This window comes from Astatotilapia calliptera, chromosome 8, assembly GCF_900246225.1.
Source record: "Astatotilapia calliptera chromosome 8, fAstCal1.2, whole genome shotgun sequence".
Classification (NCBI taxonomy): domain Eukaryota; kingdom Metazoa; phylum Chordata; class Actinopteri; order Cichliformes; family Cichlidae; genus Astatotilapia; species Astatotilapia calliptera.
In genome coordinates, this window is record NC_039309.1 from 11,250,449 (window position 1) to 11,263,995 (window position 13,547).

At 40.1% G+C, this 13,547-nt stretch overlaps 1 protein-coding gene across 2 annotated transcripts; it reads left to right on the forward strand.

Annotated features, from left to right (window-relative positions):
* The first annotated feature begins 172 nt into the window (after positions 1–172).
* sec31b (SEC31 homolog B, COPII coat complex component) lies at positions 173–12,607 on the forward strand. 2 transcript variants are annotated; one of them, XM_026178485.1, is made up of 25 exons: positions 173–344; positions 977–1,209; positions 1,772–1,967; positions 2,069–2,164; positions 2,833–2,973; positions 3,238–3,480; positions 4,063–4,224; positions 4,628–4,780; positions 4,874–5,104; positions 5,199–5,273; positions 5,392–5,484; positions 5,568–5,676; positions 5,764–5,942; positions 6,038–6,164; positions 6,274–6,419; positions 6,601–6,774; positions 6,884–7,036; positions 7,122–7,317; positions 7,410–7,796; positions 7,944–7,982; positions 8,620–8,678; positions 9,040–9,165; positions 9,250–9,369; positions 9,494–9,565; positions 11,159–12,607. In XM_026178485.1, exons 2-25 carry the CDS (start codon positions 1,007–1,009, stop codon positions 11,336–11,338), a joined length of 3,660 nt encoding a protein of 1,219 aa, XP_026034270.1. In that variant the 5' UTR covers positions 173–344; positions 977–1,006; the 3' UTR covers positions 11,339–12,607. The 2 variants fall into 2 exon arrangements, with proteins under 2 accessions (XP_026034270.1, XP_026034271.1); XM_026178486.1 differs by lacking the exon at positions 7,944–7,982 and having other exon boundaries at positions 174–344.
* Positions 12,608–13,547: the final 940 nt, after the last annotated feature.

The following is a 13,547-nucleotide window of genomic DNA, read 5'->3' on the forward strand; positions in this document are numbered from 1 at the left end:
TGTTGTTATTTATGTCTGTAAAGAATGTTAACTTGCCTTCTTGCTGTTTTGTTAAATGTTAATTTTCGACTTTTGATAAAACAGAATAATTTTCAAATGAAATGTACTCTTAGCAATGAACATGATCTATAGGTGTAAGTCTATACACTTTCTCTGGTTCAGTATTACTGGGTTAACTTCAGGTTACTGTGAGGAATGTCCTTGTCAGCTACCGTACCGTAGTGACAACACGGCAAAGCACTTTGGTCCGACTCCGGCTGTGGTTGAGCTGGCTAGCTTGGCTGTAAAGTAGCTCTCGAGTTTGTAGTAGATGCGGGCAGTCAAGTTCTGACAAATAAATTGACGTAAGTTTCTCTCAAGGCCATATTTATCTTTTTTGGGCTGAGTTTTAAGGCGCCCAGTGGTCCTTTTTGTTAAAAACATGCTAACTGGGGTGGTGGCTGTTGGCTAGCTTGCGTGCAATAAAGATCTGGTCCGTTTGTGCACCGGAATTAAATAGCCCGGCGTTAGCTCGGGATTTAAAAATGAGTAGCAACGTGTATGAGAGGTTAATTTAGCATTAAAACAAATATAATGAGATCATTACCAGTAGAAGAATCTGCTCTTACAAAGTTATTAACCGACAAAAGCTAACGCTACGGTTTCTGACACATGATTGCTAAATGCTAATAAAAGCTAACTACATGTTATGTTAGCTTGCCTAAAAGGGGGCTTAACGATAGTTTAATTTAGAGGATAACTACATTCATTTCATTGTGATAATTAACATATAACTTTGCACAACCGTATTCGAAAGCTAGATTTATGTATAGACGATTAAGTTACTGCTGTTACAGGTAATAGCCTGAGGTACTCTGGAAAGTAAGAATATTCGAGATATAAATGCGAATTTTGTGTTATTAATAAGCCAACATTATATATTTTAGGGACTGGGATATAGTGTAATTGGTTTAGCGGAGTCTGTTCTGCTGTCCAGGATTTGGAATTTGAACACTTGTAGAGGAAGATGAGGCTGAAAGAGATCCAGAGGACTGCCCACCAGGCGTGGAGTCCTGCCGGGCACCATCCTATATACTTGGCCTTGGGAACAGCAGCACAACAGCTTGATGCTTCTTTCAATACCACAGCTGCTATAGAGATATTTGAGATGGATTTTTCTGACCCCTCACTGGACATGCAGCTCAAAGGGTCGTTGGCAACTACAAACAGGTAACGTAAAGAAGAGATAAATGATGACCACACAAGACCACACATTCATGGCAAGAGTATAAGCCACTGATTGTTTCCACACAGCCTATATCAGCAACCATGGAAAAGGTTTACCACGTTATGCCGCTTTGATATGATTATTGGCTCCCTGATTGATTCGGTTAGTTTTATCACAAGCTGCAGACAGTGACTGTCACAGAAGGGACACTTCATGTTGTGACTTGCCCGTAAATTCCTTACACTGATAAAACTGAATGTTTTCAAATGGTTGTATCAACAAGTAAATTCAGGCCTGCCAGTTAATTTGATACCACATAGATAAAACTAGTGCAATCTTAAAATAAACGTTTACTTATTAATAATTAAATTAATGTTGCTCATTTGCTATCTTTTTAATTGTTCTCACATCTTGCTTTAGAATCATTCTTCCATTTTTTTTATTTTTTGAGATATTTAGTGTAGTTATTTGTTCAGAAGACAGCATGTTAAAGAAATAAAGCATATAACCTTTGTAGTATGCAGTCTATGACTGGGTGCTAATAACTTGCTATGTCATTTATAGGTTGCATAGTATAGTGTGGGTAAATTTTGGAAGTGGAGCAGATGGTACTGGAGGAAGGCTGGTTGGTGGTAGTGAAAATGGAACACTGACTGTCTATGATCCAGAGGCAATAATGAACTCCAGTGGGGAGGCTGTAGTGGGACAATCTGACAAACATACAGGACCTGTCCGAGCATTAGATTTCAACCATTTTCAGGTAAATAGAAACCTGCTAGTGATTTCCTTTGTCATTCAAAGACAGTCGGTACAGACGTCCCTCTGTGTTTCAGATTGATGTTTTAATTTATTAATTTTTAGAGTAACCTCCTTGCATCAGGAGCAAATGATTCAGAGATATACATCTGGGATCTAAACAACTTCAGCAGTCCTATGACTCCAGGAGCAAAGACACAGGTGAGTACATGATGGGATCACGTGGTTTGTCATGGTGTTGAAATCTTATTCTCTTCTAAACCAATGTGTTTATAATGAGTCAAACCACAATTCCCCAGTAAGTAGGTTTTGACTTTTCTTTTTCTTTTTTTTTGCCTTTATAGTTTTAATATCGGTGAGAAACAATGAAATCACAAGAATATTTTATTTGTGGTTGTATAGTTATATAATACTTGCTTGCTAAGGAGTAAATTTAAGCCTTGGTGTCTATACTTCTTACCAACATTTGGGTATAACCTTGTTCTCCTCAGTATCAAGATAGCTGAATAAAACATGTCTGCACAGGCTGTCTATATTTCATGGGAGTCCTTGCTGTTAGAATAAGCCATGGTTACATAATATTTCCATAACAGAAACAAACAGTGTTTGCATGGCATTTGCATTCCTGGGTGTAATGATTGTGAAGTTCTGGCTAATACTGATGTTTTTCACATAGCACTTTTACCACTGGAAGCATTCCAAGTCTATGGCAATCAACATGAATAGTGTCACCCAGTACTTATTTTTTGCTCATATGTCAAACCGTCCCTATATGCATATAATCATGAGGGATCTGTTGTAGTAAGACTCACAGGTAGACTTGTTTTTATTTTAGACTAACAACTTTTGTTTTTTCTTTTCTTTTTCAGCCTGCTGAAGATATCAGTGTAGTCTCATGGAACCGGCAGGTTCAGCACATCCTGGCCTCTGCTAACCCCAGCGGGAAAGCAGTCGTCTGGGACCTGAGAAAGAACGAGCCCATCATCAAGATCAGTGATCATAGCAACAGGGTTGGTGGCTTAAATAAAGTCCAGAGTTCCTTCTGTAAAAGTAATGAAATCATGTGAACAAGTCAAAAAGGCTTATCTATCATTTTAAAGCAACATGTGTTGAGACAAGACTATTTGTAGAATGCAAAATCCCACTTTTATCCTGTTTTGCTCTGGATGCTCAGTAATTTGACTCATTTGTTAATCAAAAATGCAGATTTTAATGTTGCATCCTGTAGAAATGAACTCTCATATTTTTAACTCTTTACTTTTATGTGATTTCAGATGCACTGTTCAGGAATGCTCTGGCACCCTGATGTGGCCACTCAGTTGGTCTTGGCCTCTGAAGATGACCGACTGCCAGTGATCCAGATGTGGGACCTTCGCTTTGCCACATCACCTCTTAAAGTACTGGAGAACCATACAAGGGGAATTTTGTCTATATCCTGGAGCCAGGCTGACTCTGAGCTCCTGCTTAGTAGTGCTAAAGACAATCGGATCCTTTGCTGGAATCCAAACACAGGAGAGGTACACAATCTTAATTACTGCTCATGTATCAGGGATTCTGCAATTGTTTGGCAAGCCTCTAAGCTACTGAGCTATTCCACCTTATTAGGTTAATGTTTCTCTTACAGGTTTTACACATATAAACCAGCTGTTAAAGACTATAGTTTTCAAAGTTAAAAAAAAAAACCCAGGCAAATATTATGACGTAATATCATTTTGCCTTTTAAGCTGTCATCCATCCACTTATGGGATAAACTACACTTGATCCTTAGTTGGTAGGCTAAATGACTGCTGTGTGTGAAAAGGTTAACCTTCATTTCATGCTTTACCCTGATATAGCCTTGAAGCAGGAATGAAGCTAGAGTCTGTCTTTCCTTTCTCACTGACTGCAGAGCTGCAGCAATACAGCACCACTGTTGTATCTGTGACACATAATTAGCTAAGTACCTAATATACAACTCCCCAACCTACCTCACCCTCAAGCTAGTTGGAGCTGCTCTGGTAACTTTGTGGCAAGAATCCTGTGTATTATGAGTGAATAAGCCCTCATTGTTGTTACCTATATTTGTTACTCCAATCATAAAAGCTGTGTCTTCTATTCAGGTAATCTATGAGCTTCCAACAACTAACCAGTGGTGCTTTGATGTGGAGTGGTGCCCCAGGAATCCAGCGCTGCTTTCAACGGCATCATTTGATGGGAGAATCACTGTTTACTCTGTGATGGGAGGGAGCTTGAAGGCTCAGCAGCAGAGCACAGCTGAAAGAGTAATGTTTGCTCTGTCTTTAAAAGATTTTGAATTTAACTGTGTTTGTATTTACGGTTTTATTTGTTTAAACCATGTCTGACCTCCATTGTTTGTCCACAAGATGGTGCCCATGTAAAGCACTTAATATTGACTTATAAACACGTTGTACATTAAGTTTGAACGATGGCTATATCATAGTTGAAAGCTATCACATGAAGCAGGGTCACAGCTAATTATATTTATTCATTAAAATGGTTGATTGATCATCAGCTGTTAAAAATTGCTACAAATATTAATCAGTTTCACAACAGAAATATTGAGATGTTTAAATGTCTTGTTTGTCTGCTTGGTCTATGAACTATTTATCAAAATAGCTGCAGTCAGTTAATTGTTTCAACATTTTTTTATGTTTTATTTAACAGATATCATCCTCATTTGACACAATGGATCCCTTTGGTACGGGGCAGATGCTGCCTCCTTTGCAAGTTCCTCAGCCTCAAGTGCAGGACACCATAGTTCCTCCTCTCAAGAAGCCACCCAAGTGGGTGCGCAGGCCAGTGGGAGCTTCCTTTGCTGTAAGTGCAGCATTTAATGTTTTTGTAGCAATTTTCTTCCATTAAAAACAACAGAACAATTATCTTTATATATGATCTGTTTTTGTTTCTTAGTTTGGTGGAAAGCTGATCACATTTGAGAATCCCAAGTTGCCTCCAGTCCAGAGCCCCCAACCCGTCCCTAGACAAGTGTTTGTGAGCCAAGTTACCACAGAGACAGAGTTCCTACAGCGCTCTAGGGAGCTGCAGACAGCGCTGCAGTCAGGTTCCTTCAACAGTTACTGCCAGGCTAAGATTCAGAGCTCCAAGTCAGATGCTGAGCAGGACATATGGAAGTTCCTTCTGGTTCGCCATCCAGCTACTAAAACCTAATGTTAAATCTGTCAGTCAGTTTTGGGTGTTATTATCCTGTATGCTGATTCACTCTTTTAATTTACAGGTTAATTTTGAGGATGAAGCCCGTATTAAATTCCTTAAACTTTTGGGGTTTAGCAAGGATGAATTGGAAAGAAAGGTATCATGGCTCTTACTTGACTGTAGCTAGTCACTGATATTTAACATTAACTTTAAAATTTCTGTGAATGCACTGGTTCTCTAAATCATATCACATACTTCCTGTTGTGCTTATTCAGATTTCAAAATGTCTGGGGAAGAATTTCCAACCCAATGGACATGGAGTGGATGCCAAAGATCTGGCAGAAAAGATGCAGCGACTCTCCACTGAGGTCCGCACTTCTGCAAATGTACGGTATCTATTTTCAAGCTGTGTGTCTCCTGTTCCATTTAAAACACTCTTTGTTATTTTCAGAGGTCTGATGAAGCAGCTGAAGCTAGAACTTCAGGTTCTGTGTCACCAGCAGATTTTTTCAGCCAGACCCCAAAGGAAAACTCTAACTTTCAGATCCCAGTGTCATGTGGTAAAATTTCTCCTCTGAAAATCTACTGTTATCTGATATTTACTTGTGATTTTATGATTGCATTGATTATCTCCTTCTGTTTTTAAGACACCGATGGTTTGATAAGTCAGGCGCTGTTGGTTGGTAACTTTGAGGGAGCTGTGGATCTGTGTCTGAATGATGGTCGCTACGCTGAAGCAATCCTGCTTTCTATAAGCGGAGGAGAAGAACTGCTGAAGAAAACTCAACAGAAATACCTAAGCAAACAAAAGAATAGCATCTCAATGGTAAGATTATGATTAATAGTGGTCCAGCTCATACAACCACAATGAAATTAATGTTTTTCCTGAATGTATACCTAACGTGTTTGTTCCAACTGCAGCTTATATCATCAGTGGTGACCCAAAACTGGAAAGACATAGTCCAAAGCTGTGAGCTGGACAACTGGAAGGAAGCTCTCGCTGCTCTCCTGACCTATGCTCACCCTGAAGACTTTGCTCGCCTGTGCGGTTAGTATCCACCTTATTCATACCAAATCTACCTGTGCTCATGGTATCTGTTCTAATTTCAGTCCCTCTATTCAAAAAAATTGTAATTTTCTTTTATTCATCATGGTAGATACACTGGGAAGCCGGTTGGAGTGTGAGGGTACAGAGAAGCGTTGCCTGCAGGCATGTCTGTGTTACATCTGCTCTGGAAACATTGAGAAGCTAGTGGAATGCTGGGCCTTGTATAGAGACTGCTCTTCTCCTCTTGGTCTAGAGGTATAATCTTAATATTTGTTCTAATCTGCCTCTAGCAATGATGAACAAACTCTTCTGCTTATTTGAGCAAAGTTTTAATGAGTCGCTGTGCGCTTACTGAGATGATTCGGGGGTGAAAAATAGTTACAGTTACCTGCCAGCGAAGAATCTATTAGTCTAAAGGCATTTATTTGTGTTTCAGGATTTGGTTGAGAAAGTCATGATGCTGCGAAAGTCCATTGAACGTCTCCGTAACTGTGAGGTGGCGGTCCAAAGCCCAGTCCTGGCTGAGAAGCTAACCTGTTATGCTGGCATACTGGCTGCAGAGGGTAGCTTGACCACTGCCCTGAGCTACCTGCCTGAGAACTCAGACCAAGTAAAATAGCTATAAATGATTTAATTATTAATGGCACAATTCATTTTTCTTTGCTTTGTTTGATTTGTAATAACTGCATCTGCATGTTTGTCCAATTTTGTCTTGTCAGGCTGGGATCGTGATGCTAAGAAACAGGCTGTTTCACGCTCAGGGAGAGGCTCCTGTCCAACAGCAACCTCCAAACACCTTCAACAGAGTCAGTGTGTCCACTGCAAAGCCCACTCCTGCTGCTCCAACTCCTGCATCAAAAGCACAGTTTACGGTATCAGTTTGTTAGCAATACAATGAATATTAAATATATTTTCCAAAATGAATTTGTATTTAATTTGTATTCATTTGTATTTTAGAGTCATTACCAGCCCTCTCCTGCTGCTCAGATGACTGCACAACAGCAGCCTCCTTTGCCATCGGTTTTTACCCCTCAAGCTGCTCCAACCAACCCTGGGCCTGGTTGGTTGGAGCCTTCTTCTCATGTACTGCCACCCAGTACGACCCGCCCTGCCCTGAGACCCTCCTACCCCCAACATCCTGCTGTGGCTCCAGGTTTGACCATTTGTAGAATATTTGAATTTATTTGTATTTTTTGCCCTTTTTTGTTTCTTGATATTATGGCAATCATTTGTGGCTTTTCCCAGGTTTCCTTCCTCACCAGCCATTCCAGCCTCAGTCACCGTCCACTGCTGGACCTCCAGCGTTTCCACCTCCAGGTCCTTCTATGCCAGCTGCTACTTTATCAGGGCCTCAACTGCCACCTTCATCGTCAGCTGCTGGAGGCCTACCCCCCATGCCCAGCCCCGGGGTGCCACCAATAAGCTTCATGCCACCTACCTCCTCAGGCTTTGCACCACCTCGCTCCCAGCCTGGAGCCCCGGTTCCAGTGTACCCAGGAAGCCTTCACAACCAGGGTACTGCACCTCCGTCTGTTCCCTATGTTCCTCCTGGATCTGGATATCCACAGGGTGGACCTGGAGCTCCTGCTGCAAAGCCCTTCCCAGCTCCAGTGGTGGCTCCTCCTCCTACTGGTATGAGATCACAGCTACATTGTTTCCTGACATCGTTCCACATTTTTTTAGTCATGAATTTAAAGAAAGAAATTACAGAGGTCAGCAGGAATGTATTGCTCGTGGTGATTTACATCTGTTCCGCTGTCACTCCTTTTTGACTTGCAGGATACTTTCCCTGGCTGAATTCCCAGTGTGACAACCAAGGTGACAGGGTTAGGGCTGGATATGGAATAAGGGAGGATCAAACAATCCATTCAAGAACCAGAAAAAAAATATCTGTGCAAAACAATATAGTATCCCTAAATTAACCTCAAAGTTAATATGCGTTGGTTTGCAATCCATGCAGATCTTCTCCATTTGTCTGGTTTCTTGATGATTGTTTGTGTTACCCTATATTGAAGGGAAATGTAAAGACTTACCTGGTGTATTTTTTATATGTGAGCTCTAAATGAATTTTCCAGACTCAGACAAGACTGTAGATGATTCTGTGTCAGGCAATTAAAGATGACGCGCATATATATACATTGCTATTTGAAATTAAAGCATAAGTAGGACATTTTTAAACACTTGCAGCTGCTACATAATTAACCTGAAATAGACTCAGTATGATATTCATAGAATTTTTTTTTCTGTTTTTTTGCCTTTGAGTGAATAATGCTGCCTGAAAATTTGCTTGTTTGTTTCTGCATAAACTGCCAAATCTGTATGGCTTGACTTGCAGTGTTTTTACCACCTGGGCCCAAAAAGATTGTCTCTTGTAGACAATCCTTGGTTGCTTGAGTGTATCTAAACAACGGATGTTAGTAATTCCTTAATAATTGTCATTATTCTTCTGATTCAGGATCTCAAGAAGGCTGGAATGACCCACCTACAGTGCGAGGTGGACCCAGGAAGAAGAAGGTAAGCCTGCATTTCTTACTGTCAAAATACTGTTCTGCTGTATGCTTGCAAATGTAGTAAAAGCAGCTATATTGTTGTGCGGCACCACGTTCCTTTGAGGAGAGCATTGTTATTCTCTCGAGAGCTCACTAAACTAAACTAGCAGACTCTCTTAGTTTAGTTCACCCTTATTGAAAACTCAAGCACATTCACATTAAGCACTTCTTCTTTCTTGCAGGCAAGAAAGGCAGATGAATTTATGTTACACCAACAGTTTAGCAAAAATGTAACAAATGTGTCATTTATTGATATACCAAAACTAAACTGCTTGGTTCATTGTTTTTTTCCTCACTCATTACAATATACTTTGTTGTATATTCAGGTTCCTGATAACTATACTCCACCAGCCCCCATCACAGCACCTGTGATGAGATTCCCAGTGGAGGCTGCTCAGCCCCATGACAACACCCAGGTACCCCCTGGAGCCCCTCAAGAGCCCAGCGTACAGGTTGGTGTCAAACGAGGGGGCTGTTTTGTGAATTCTCAACAGTAACACCTTGTCACCTTATGTTTCTGTGCTTGTGTTATTCAGCTCCTCCAGCAGCTGCCATCAGAGAAGGTGCAGCAGAAAGAAATCCCTCCTGAGCACATGGTTCTCAAGTCCACCTTTGACAGCCTGGTGCAGCGCTGCCAGCTAGCTGCAGGAGACCCAGTAAGTTCCACAGTCTGTAGCTGCATCTAGGTTTCACAGTTTTTCTGGTGCAAATGTTTTTGTTGATTGAAACAAAATTATTTTGTTATTGGATACAAAGTGACAAGAAGTGTTTCTCTTTCAGCAAACTAAAAGAAAACTTGATGATGCTGCCAAGCGCTTGGGGCACCTGTATGATAAGCTGAGAGAGCAGTCGGTAAGGATCAGAAGTGATCAGATTCAAAAATAATTTTTAAAAAATTGACAGAAAAACTTGACTTTAAAAAGCTGCTTTTAAATGATACAGTGCAGTTAGAAATGCATTGTGTACTTAAACAGAATCTGAGGTAAAAGTTGATAAATCTCAATATCACTTTGTCTTTCTTGATATTCCCTTTTTGTCTGCTTAAAATTTTGTTGTGAGGGTAAAACCACTGAGTTTCTTCTCACTATGTAGCAATGACTTAAAAAGATCAAATGCTGTTTACATTAACCTGCCAAAACCACAAAAACAAAAAGCAGGTGTGTTTCTATGGGTGACATGTTTGCACCATTTCCGTTTTGACCACCACAAATAAAATTCAGCTGACTCTTGTTGCATTAATAGATATCACACTCTCAACCTCAGAAAAAAGGACATAAAACCTGCATGATGAGCTAAGCCTTGTCAAGGGCCACCACTGTCATAGCAATGCTTTGTTTATAATTCTAAGTCAGTGCTGTACAGTGGAGGTGCACTGCATTACCTGAAATAAAAAAGTGCTTTTGTCAATTTAAGAATAAATGTTTATGGATATATACAATAAAATATTAGGTCTTTAAAAGGTTTGAGTTAAATGAACATGCCACACACTTAAGGTCACCTATTTAAAGACTAAAGAAAATGTTTAAACCATTGTGTACTCACTACACTGACAATATGAAACGTACCTGGATCTGTTTAATCCATCTCAGCAGGTAATTGTGTACGCTAACCTGCCAAGTGCTTAACGTTACCTTGAATTTTTAAAGTACAATTTTTTTTACAAGAGATCTAAAAGCTAGAGTGCATGTCAGACATCGGGATGAAGTTGTAAACCTGATATTTTTACTTGTTATGACTTTTAAAAAAAGGACCCAGGACATGCTCTACTTGAATCCAATGGCAACTAAGGGCTCAGCCAGTAAAAAAGCATAGTCTTTGTGAAGATAGCTGAGAAAATGATCAGTCTTAGTCCATTATATGTATTTGTAACTAAGCAAGCGTCAATTTGAGTTTACTGATGTAATTGTTGCTATCAGTGGGCACTCGAGATGCTCTAGGTAGAATGCAATACAAAGAAATAAAGTAGTAAAACAAGACAAACTATGCATTTACAGTGTCCAGTAAATGGGGATAAAACCAGAATTAAGTATGCAGTACAAGCTAAACATTTTCCATGAGCACACCAGTAAACAGATTCGGGGGATCTACAGGGATAACTGTTTACAACACAATTGCTATTAATAGTTATTAACATGAAAAAGGATCATAGATGAATGTTAATGTTCCTTCACTTAAATCATATTTATTCAACATCATCGCACTCTGCATTTTTCTTCAGTCATCCACCTGCAGACACCTAATGCTCCCACCAGGGGGGGTCACTTCACAGTTTAAGAACTACTGTGTTTACCATGCTGAAGAAGTGGGAGAAAAAAGAAAAGATAGAACTTGGGATTTGCCGTTTTTTGTGACTTAAACTGCAACAGTAAATTAGATTTTTCACAATTTTCTCACATAGTACAGTAAAAACTTTAAACATAATATAATTTCCCTACTGCCTCTCAGCTCTCTCACAACATCCTGAGCGGACTCCATGAGATCAGTCGCTGTGTGGCCAGCCAGAACTACCAGCGGGGTTTGGAGGTCCACACTCAGGTGGTCAGCAGCAGCAACTTCAGCGAGATCTCCGCCTTCATGCCGATCCTCAAAGTAGTCATGACTATCGCCAACAAGCTGGGCGTGTAACCTCCAGGTTCACCACCAACCAGACTTCAGTGTTACCATATTGTTGTATATGTATTTATTTCTTTTTGGCCTGATGACTTGCGTCAATAATGAGAATAATGGCTGGTAATATTACAGATCGTGTTCTTCATCACTCCGTACAGTTTCCTTGCCAGAAGACTTGCCTGATTTGGGCAGTGAGGTTGGTTTTTGTAGAGAGTTGTCGATGTTGCTGTGATAATTTTACAAAACAAGAAAGAGGAAAAAAAAGTTGAATGTATTCCAAAATTTGTGATTCTGTGTACATTCAAGAGTTGATGTAATATACGAAGCAAGTGGTGCAAAGTCTGAATTGAGGTAGTTTACAAAGTGGTGCATTTTCATATTCCATATTACACTGCACACCAGTGCATATAGAAGTCCAGTTCAGCATTAGAAACAAACATCTTTGACTAGGAACTCTCATCTCCAAAGGTCAGACTAAAAATCATGAAAATAAACTCTGGGCTGCACTTACTATCCACCCTGTCGGTGTTCTTTGTGTGAGGGAGGAACAGGCTGACACGCTTTACTCGGTGTGTATAATTTTACAACAACAACAACAACAAGCATCAACACGTTTAAACACTGTAACATAGATCTTACTGTTCTCTACACTTGCTGTAATAGATTGTTTCCAGTTCATTGTGCCATGTGTGTTTTTGGGCCAAAGTACTGCAGAAGAATGTCATAGAGTGATTGTAAAGTTTTGCTGTTTTATTTCCTCTTCCACACTTTATTAGCACTGGTACAATATTTCCTGATAGCTTGTGTGAACGACTGAAGTTTTTTTGTTTTGTTTTTTTTCTCAGTCTTGCTTCAGTATGCATGTTAACTACTTCCCCTATTGCTCACGGGGCAGCTTGTAAAACAAAAGTACACAATTTTATGTTAAACTGAACATGAACTAACATCCCCTCTGTGTTAGCCACTCCTTCTGTTAAAGATACACTATTCCTCTTTATCCAGGCCACATCTTATCCTTTCATAACCTAAAGTTCCTATTTTTAAATCATACAAGTTTTAGATTAGATCATAATAATGATATGACTTAAAGGATTTGACAAAACAAAGATCTTAAGAGTTTTGTAGCTGAACATAAAACTTTATAGTTTGGTGTGTTGTGGCAGCAGAAGGCAGTGAAGTGCCTCAGTGTGCCCATTGTGGTTGCACAGATATTTATACAATCCATCTTGCTTACTTTATTCATTTCGGTATCCTTTTTTCAAATAAAATTTCACTTAAAAGGTTGCACGTTTCTAAACATTAACTGTCTCCTTGTTCATATTCAATACAATTTTTTTGTCCTTTTTCTAGTGATCCCTGTAAGGGAGGTCATTTGCCTGTTGCACCAACCCTCTGCATGACTTCCTTCACTACATCCAAGAACTTGTGTGGTCTTCTTTTTCCCTTATTGTCTTCCAGCTCCCGCTTCAACATCCTTTATCCAGTATATCCACTATCCCTCTTTGCCTCCAAACTCTTAAACCGGAGCTGTCTCTCCTCATCACCCCCAGTGAACATCTTTAACATCTTCAGCTCTGCCTCCTTTCTCCAAACCATTCTCCATAGCTCATCATTCTACTATCTTGTAAAGCTTTCCTTTCACTCTTGCTGCTGTCCTTCTGCTGCAAATGACCTTTAATACTCATCTCCACCCAGTCCACCTTGTCTGCATTCTCTTGCACACACTTCATTGCTTTGGAGGGTTGATGCTAAGTATATAAACCTCTCTTCCATACTGTCACTAGAGATCACAATGTCACTGGTACCTACGTCTAATAAGGCAATGACATTGTGGTTTAGCAAAACAGTTGAACTCTGATCTCTTTAATCGGTGATCTCCTCACTCCATCTATCTTATTCAAAGTATCCACAGTCACAGGCCGGCTGAAACCTATCCCAGCTGTCATTGGACAAAAAGCAGGGTTCACCTCGGACAGGTCACCAATCCATTGCAGGGCTAACACTTACAGGGACAGACAGCTACTCACGCTCACATTCACAACTACAGCCAATTTAAAATCAATTAACCTCACCTCATGAATGTCTTTGCACAATAGTAGGATGCCAGAGTACCCAGACTGAGCGCACAGAGAAAGAGAATATGCAAACCCCACACGGAAACCAGAGACGGGATTCAAACCAAAAGACTTCTTAGTGTGAGGGAGTAGTGCTGCCAATATAGTGT

What these genes read in the sequence shown, in the direction of transcription:
- sec31b (XM_026178485.1), top strand. Translation starts at nt 1,007, where the DNA reads ATGAGGCTGAAAGAGATCCAGAGGACTGCCCACCAGGCGTGGAGTCCT. An exon ending in AGACTTTGCTCGCCTGTGCG is followed by an intron (nt 6,165 to 6,273) that starts GTTAGTATCCAC and finishes TCATCATGGTAG; the next exon opens with ATACACTGGGAAGCCGGTTG. An exon ending in CTTCTCCTCTTGGTCTAGAG is followed by an intron (nt 6,420 to 6,600) that starts GTATAATCTTAA and finishes TTTGTGTTTCAG; the next exon opens with GATTTGGTTGAGAAAGTCAT.